Source organism: Morus notabilis, unplaced genomic scaffold, assembly GCF_000414095.1.
Source record: "Morus notabilis unplaced genomic scaffold, ASM41409v2 Scaffold670, whole genome shotgun sequence".
Lineage (NCBI taxonomy): Eukaryota > Viridiplantae > Streptophyta > Magnoliopsida > Rosales > Moraceae > Morus > Morus notabilis.
The window spans coordinates 125,045-133,105 of NW_010364187.1; the positions used below are offsets into that span (position 1 = coordinate 125,045).

The following is an 8,061-nucleotide window of genomic DNA, read 5'->3' on the forward strand; positions in this document are numbered from 1 at the left end:
ATCTGGTCTTCCTCCGCATGACCACCTGCACGTGAAGGAAATCTCACCGATGATCAAATTTTATCACGATGTGGAGTCGTTACCAAATTTTATCACCGATGAAGTCAAATTTGCTAGACAATTACCCAATAAAATGAAATTAACGAAATAAATTTTTTTTATTTTTTTTTTATTATCACTAACGTTTCTCGAACTTTATGATCATTCTCAGTTTGTTTTCTGAACTTTAAAAACTCTCATTTTACTTTTTGAATTTTGAATTGTTTCCACTTAACTCTTTTTGTTACAATTTCTGTTAAAAACAGATAAAAAAAGAGAATAACGCAATCACATAGTCTTTCTGTTTAAATTTCTATTAAAAAAAACATAAAAGAACCACATAACCACACGCTCTCTATTTTCTGTCTGATTTTAACAAAAATTACAATAAAAGGGGTTAAAAGTTGAGACAATTCAAAATTCATGACGTAAAGTGAGTTTTTAAAATTCAACAAACAAAATGAGAATGACTCCAAAATTCAAAAGCACAATGAGAATAATCTTATTTTTTTTAAAAAAAAAACGTTCTTTGTAAAAAATAATAATTCTTAGTCATTTTAGAATCATTTTGCAAATAAAATTTTTATAAAGTTATTTTACCAATAATTTTTTAAAGGATAAAACTTTCTTATTATGTCATCTTTAAATGGATCGTAAATTTTTTAATGATAATTATCTCTTTTTAGACAACTAATTTTACTAAATATAGTAAAAGTAAGTTATATGTAATTATAAAAATATATAAAAATTTTTCTAATTAATGAATATAAAAATATTATTTGTATATTCGAATATAGAATATTCTTGCATTTGGATTAAATCACACATGTTTTTTTTTTCTCGAACAAAAAAAAAAGAAGAAAAATTTATAGTATTTCCTCCTTTTTAGGAACACCGGTATTTTTTATTTACCAGTTGTCGAATATGTATTAATTTTTTAATCTTATTTGACTTTTGATCAGATTTAATATAAATTTAACAGTTGATAAATAGGAAACACCGGTACTCCCAAATAAGAGAGAACACAAGAGAAAGTCCTAAAAAAATCACACGGATTTTTTATTATTATTTTGAGACTTTTTTTAGTAGTCTTTGTAAAAATAGACTATTAGTACTCTCTGTAAAAATAGACTACTGGTAGTCACTTATTTTTCAGTCATCAGATATGTATCAAAATAGATGTATTTTTACAGAACTTCCTATAAAAATAGACTACTGTTAGTTTTTTTATTTTTTAGCTGTCAGATTTATATCAAAATAGAATATGTCAATTAAGTATATTTTTTTAATCTAATGTGATTTTAACTAAATCTAATAGTTAAAAATTAAGACTACTGATAAAAAGACGACTGGAGAAACTCTTTCTTTATTATTCCTTTCCATTTTTTTAATCTTTTAGAGATTGAGATTAGAGAAGAAAAAATGATGAAAATGACATGTCATTCCTGAATGTTTCTACCTAGGGCCGGTAATATGAGTCACGACATGATAATACGACTCGAAAATTACACAAATTTTGCAGGTTAGGGTTGAGAAAAAAAAGTTCGGGTCATAATTGAGACGACCTGAAATTGACATGAAAAACATGAGTCACTTTCAGATTGGACCCGCCTAACTTGAACACGACACGAAACTCGTAAAAACTAAAAAAATATATATTTATTACATATTTTAGATTTTGTTATGAACTTGTGATATCATGATAGTTATACTCAAAATGTTATATTATTACTTGCTTAATTTTGATGGATGATATTATATTTTAGCGTGTTATAAATTAATTATAATATGTAAAAAACTAAAGAAAAATATATAATTTTCATGTCAATTTTAAGTTCACTGGTGAGTTTTGTGTTACTGGTTATTTTTGTGTTGTGTCCTGTAAACTTATAAAGTGATTATGTTGTGTTCATATTATGATTTTTAAAAACATTTATATCACAAATTGTGTTCAGATTAATTATAAATTTAATAAAAAATGATTAAAGCCCCGTTACAGGAATTGTCACTCTTATTCATACCACTCTAGTCCAGTAGGCCACGTCGTCCATCCAAATAGGGGCCACGTTTATCCAATATGACTCGCCAACGTGTACATTCCTCGTTTGTACTACCAACTGATATTTATCTATCGTTATTATCCCACACAAAAATAAAAATAATATTGGAAACAAACATCATCCAAAAATTTTCTATTTTAGTGAAAACGACGTATGACATCACACGAAACACAGTTCGATTCCCTTTCTTTTTCACCCTAGCTCCGTTTCCAGTTTACAAAACACAAACAAAAACGACAATCAAACTCTAACGCTGATCATCATTCATCAATCAGTTAAGATTTGGACAGGGGATTCGTATTCTAATTTAAATTATAATTTATAATTTATTATAATATTTTTTTTATAAAATATATATATAAATTAAAAATAATTTTAATATTATAATTTTAATTCATGAACTAAGCGTCATTAATCTCATTATTTCTCTCTCCTCCTGCTTCCCCTATTCTCTCTCTCTCTCAAACTTGTGTGAAATTGTGGTTATGGCGGGGGGGGTTGAGCGCGGAGATCTATGGAAGAACAAGGCCCGGTCGTTGCAGCTCCAGCTCAGGGACCGGTTCCGTGTGGTGGTCGATCGGAGGCTCCGCCGCCACCGGATCTTCTCCTCCGACGGTTGCTTCTCCTCCACGCTTCAGCGCTGGATGCAGCGCTTCCGTGACTTCCATACGGACTCTCTCCCTTCCTCCTCTGCCTTCTACCGCAAACGAGGTAACATTTATTTTTTCCTCTCTTCTTTCTCTGTTTTGTGAATGAGTGATTTTTTCTAGCTGTTTCCATGATTTCTCGGTGTCATTAGTTATTTTGATGTTTTTTTTAATGATCTTGAACAATATGTGTGGTTTAATTGATAAGCAACCATCATTTGCTAGTGTAGTGACTCTGATCGTAAATAATGCAAGCAAATAAGGTTTTCTTATTACAATGGGGATTTTCAGTATGGGGGTTTTTTTTTTAATTAAATTCATATTTGTGTTATTTTTTTAGGGGCTTCTAGAATATATTGTCTTTTTATTGGTGACCGTGGCTTGTTTGTGCTTAGATACGTGAGAATTTAGATTGGATTTTGGAAGAAGATTTTGTTTTTGTTAACGGTTTAGCTCTGTGATGTCAGTGAGTAAGAACTTCAGTGCCGAGGAAGATTCGGTTATTCTTCGAATGCTTCAAGCTGTTGCTGTTCCTGTTATTGGGAATGTTTGCCATGTATTTATGCATGGATTAAATCGTATTCAGGTATGTCTAGATAAATTGTTTGATTGTTGCGTCTTCGAAACTTTTTAGGCATTTCAAGATTTGGCAGAAAGAAGGCAAGAATTAAATTGAATTATTGGATTGGCAGGTCTATGGTGTAGAGAAATTACATGAGGCATTGCTAGATAGATCCAAGGACAAGCCTCTTCTGACTGTATAGCACTGTACTTGTCGACTTTCATTTTGTTTTTTCATGTGTAATTGTTCATGATTAAATAGATAAATTTTTTTTCTTTGCATTCAGGTGAGCAACCATGTTGCTTCTGTGGATGATCCTTTTGTTATTGCTGCTTTGCTTCCTCCGCGTGTTCTTTTTGATGCTCAGAACGTGAGATGGACCATTTGTGCAACTGATCGGTGCTTTAAAAATCCTGTAACTTCTGCATTCTTTCGATCGGTCAAAGTCTTGCCAGTTTCTCGTGGTGATGGGATTTATCAGAAGGTATTACTGCAACAATTTTTTAATGGTTTGTTCAGAGACTTAGTTGTTGAAAATGTGGTAAAGATGACCATGACTTAGCAAAGCATTTACAGAAGTTTATGGTTTGATTATTTTTCTGGCTTTAATTTATTTACCCAATTTAAATTCATCACTTATGATCAAAAGCTTGAAAACCGTCATAATTGAATATTAGAGGGTAAATAATATCATTTACCGTAGCCATATTTCCCCCTTCCTGGTGTGTGCATAGGAACCATGTAAACCATATTGTTGAAGTTTTAGCATTTTTTTTAAAGAAAATTAGATTTAAGAGACAAGATGCTTTCTCTTTCTCTTGACCTTTCTGTCATATGATTTGATCTGGTGGGCGCATCAGAATCAGATTCTTTTGCTAGGTTGAATGACTTGTGCGGGAGGCTATCTTAGCCCGGGGGGGGGGGGGGATTCATGTCCTTTCTAATATTTTTCTTATTTTCTTGTATATGCTCTTTCTATGAGTTCATGCTCACTGCGGATTCTTTTTTGTTAATTTTTAGTACTGCTAGTTATTAGGCCAATATTTTGATGTTCCTATCTTTGATTCTTCAACTTCTTCAGGGTATGGACATGGCTATTTCGAAACTAAATCGAGGTGGGTGGGTTCACATTTTCCCAGAAGGTAGTCGCTCTCGTGATGGTGGAAAAACCATGGGATCTTCCAAAAGAGGAGTCGGGAGGTAGTTGTCCCTCTTTTTTTTTTTTTTGTAGTAAAGAGTTATTCTTGCATTTCCTTTTGCAAGTTGACTACTGTTGGCATTTTCTTACCGATGACATGTGGTGTGGTTATTCAAAAATACCTGGCAGATTGGTCGTCGATGCTGACAATGTCCCCATTGTTGTTCCATTTGTACATACTGGGATGCAGGAAATCATGCCTATTGGAGCCAATCTCCCAAGGATTGGAAAGACGGTATATAGTCTAGTGCTCATGTTGTTTTTATGTAGGCCAAGAGAGAGAAAGAAAGAAAGGAAGGGATAGTCTAGTGCTCATGTTGTTTTTATGTAGGCCAAGAGAGAGAAAGAAAGAAAGGAAGGGATAGTCTAGTGCTCATGTTGTTTTTATGTAGGCCAAGAGAGAGAAAGAAAGAAAGGAAGGGATAGTCTAGTGCTCATGTTGTTTTTATGTAGGCCAAGAGAGAGAAAGAAAGAAAGGAAGGGATAGTCTAGTGCTCATGTTGTTTTTATGTAGGCCAAGAGAGAGAAAGAAAGAAAGGAAGGGAAATTAAGAAAGAAAATAAATAGAAGAGGAATTTAGGAAGAAGGGATACTAATTGAGAGATGTGTATTCAATAATAATCATTAAGGTCTAAACTGAAATTACTATTAATAGGTCTATTTATCCTGGAATAAACCCTAGTAAGAAGATAAACCTAATATACTTATCACATAAACTTAAATAAATCACATACTTTAAGTTCCTAATTATTTTATATTGTTCCTCATTAATGTATGTCCTATTAATAAGTTAGAATTGAAAATAGCGCATAGCTATGAAGCTGCAATTTTAAGTCATTTGAATGGCTTCATTTCCAGTTAAATCACTTCATAAGTAGATTTGGTCCTTAAACCTTTGAAGTAACTCTCTCCTGAATATGTTGTATAGAGAGTTTATGAAAGTTTAATTGGACAGTAGATTTTTACTCATTGCGTTAGTTGTGGACTATGTAGGTGATGGTACTTATTGGTGATCCTATCCGTTTTGATGATTTGCTTGATGCTGAAGGAGTCAAAGGCGAATTCACGGGAAGATTATATGATGCAGTAGCTTTGAGAATTGGTCATCGATTACATGAATTGAAAGTTCAGGTTGACCAGTTGGCTCTTCAACAACAAATAGAATCTCAAAACTATCAAGGCAGGAACACAGAACGAGCTGCTGTGATTCTGCAGCAGGTTGATTGGGAATTATTTGGCATGGGAAGCCCTACTTTTAATGACGATGAAGCATCGCCTGCACAAGAAATCCAAATCCAACGAAAGTTGGATGTAGCTCATCACCCACAAGAGCCAGTATCTTCTGACAGATATTTCCGAGTTGGACTCTCCCATGAGGAACGGATTGCGTCAAGAATGCAGAACTTCATGGACCCAACTGAGTTGATGGGTTTTGCGGCCAGAGGTTTATTCATGAATCATAAATTGGATAAAATTTCTAATTCTACCCCTCCTGCAGGGATTGGTCCCTTGCAAGTATGGAAGCAATTTTTAGAAGCTAATTTTCTACGACAATGGAAGTACTGCTAACCATGATACCCGCTAGAAGCTAATGTGAAATAGAATTTTGATTGTTCATAAATAAGAGAGAAGTTTTGATTTTGGCCTGAAGACTGATCGAGGCTGTTTAGCTGCTATGGTGCATAGAAAAATCACCGACACTTGGAGAGGTGAATGCTTTTGATAGGGACTGATCCTGTCCAATGTTGTTAGATTATTAATTACATTGTCTAATCTAATTAATTGGCATTTCAACTCCATCAATTATAATCCATCTCACAATTGGCATTCCAACAATCAGATCTCCCATGCAAGGTATATAATGCTTTTCAGAGGTCTGCAAAATGTAGAAATGTGGTGAACTGTATTGCCACATCCCACATGGAAAGAGGTCATTTGTTAATAAATTCTCATGCTTTTGAGATTTGATTAACCATGGCAAGGAAAAATGCTTAGAAAATCACCGCTACTGAGCACTATAGCTAATAAAAATTAGGTGTATTTACAAGTTTCATATTGTCGGATTCATTTTTCATGAGGACACGGTGTATAGACCGTTGATGTCTCCCAACACAATGATATACATTGTGAATTGGCACCACTCACTAGGACTAGGTGACATGAATGGTTGTTAAACAGCATTAAATACGTGGACTGTCGTTTCGTTGGGTTTGCATTCTGTTATGGTTGCGAATTTAAGCAAAGCCATAGCAATAGTCTATAATGATAGGTAGTTATAGAAAGTAACTGATAAAGGCATAAGGAAGGGTCTTGTTATACCTTTATTATGGTGCAGATGCCAGATGTAAAGTGCCCTTGTAACAAGGAAAATGCTTCTTATGGTATGTTCCTACCACTCACGTCGCCATTTTACACTTCTTTTGTCGTTTTTCTGTATGTCTTTTCTAAGGCGGGAAAAATATCTCCCTTTCTCCTTGAGAGGCAAAGACGAAGTGTAACTTATTCTCAAAAAAAAAAAAAAAGAGACGTAACTTTGGGTTACAACTTGCGTGGAACCTCAATAAAAACCCATCGGTTAAATTTCTATTTTTAATTGTTAAATTAATTTGTTAACAGTTAGATCTATGTATATTTATATTGAAAATTTACAACGCGTCAGTTAAATTTATGTATATTTATATTAAAAATTTATAACGTATCAATTAAATCTATGTATATATATTAAAAATTTATAACGCGTTATACATAACTGTTTTTATTATAAATTTAACTGTTAAAAAATTAATCTAATAATTAAAAGTGGAGTTCCACAGTGGAGGATTCTTTTTACGTCTCACGGTAAATAAGACCCATAAATAAACAAAATGTTGAACACAAATACACAATCACCTTTACGATGTCTTCTCTTTGGTGGTTTAGTCTTCACTTTAATTTCATGGAAAAAGTATTTTATGAACAACCAGAACAAACGACAAAGGCCACCGCAGCAGTATGCCAAAAAATAAAGGAGAAGAAAATTGCTTAAAACGTCAAATAAAGAAAATTTGAATCGGTTCCTCTATATTCAAGATCGTCTTAAAATGAAAAATATTTTGAGTAGTCGCAACTTTTTTCACTAACAAAAACTCTAACACTCTAATGTTACAAAAGTTTGTACATCAAAAATCATGATAAGTTATTTTTGAGTCTTTTGACGATTGTGTAAAATCTGACGACCATAAATACCTCAACAACAAGGTAATAATTCTTACTGATGTATAGCATTCAGGTCCTAAGTACGTTAAATATATATAAAATAACGACCTCTATACTAACAAAATATATATATAATAACAACAATTAATAAAGTGATAACTATCTCTAATATTAAGGTCCCACACAAAGCAATCGCTTTATTGAAAGAAAGTCGTGCAATTCAACGGAAAGGATCACTCGAAGAATTGACTAAGGGACTTTTAAAAGAGGATTCATACTATAATTTGAATTATTATTCGTGATTCGTTATAATATTTTTTTTATAAAAAATACATATAAAATAAAAATAATTTTAAATTA

General features: G+C 32.7%; 1 protein-coding gene across 1 annotated transcript; it reads left to right on the forward strand.

Annotated features, from left to right (window-relative positions):
• Positions 1–2,523: 2,523 nt before the first annotated feature.
• On the forward strand, positions 2,524–6,156 carry LOC21387435 (tafazzin). Its single transcript, XM_010105920.2, has 7 exons — positions 2,524–2,810; positions 3,214–3,332; positions 3,439–3,504; positions 3,595–3,792; positions 4,390–4,508; positions 4,636–4,741; positions 5,500–6,156. Exons 1-7 carry the CDS (start codon positions 2,585–2,587, stop codon positions 6,073–6,075), a joined length of 1,410 nt encoding a protein of 469 aa, XP_010104222.1. The 5' UTR covers positions 2,524–2,584; the 3' UTR covers positions 6,076–6,156.
• The last annotated feature ends 1,905 nt before the right edge of the window (positions 6,157–8,061 follow it).

What these genes read in the sequence shown, in the direction of transcription:
- LOC21387435 (XM_010105920.2), top strand. Translation starts at nt 2,585, where the DNA reads ATGGCGGGGGGGGTTGAGCGCGGAGATCTATGGAAGAACAAGGCCCGG. An exon ending in TCCAAAAGAGGAGTCGGGAG is followed by an intron (nt 4,509 to 4,635) that starts GTAGTTGTCCCT and finishes AATACCTGGCAG; the next exon opens with ATTGGTCGTCGATGCTGACA. An exon ending in TCCCAAGGATTGGAAAGACG is followed by an intron (nt 4,742 to 5,499) that starts GTATATAGTCTA and finishes TGGACTATGTAG; the next exon opens with GTGATGGTACTTATTGGTGA.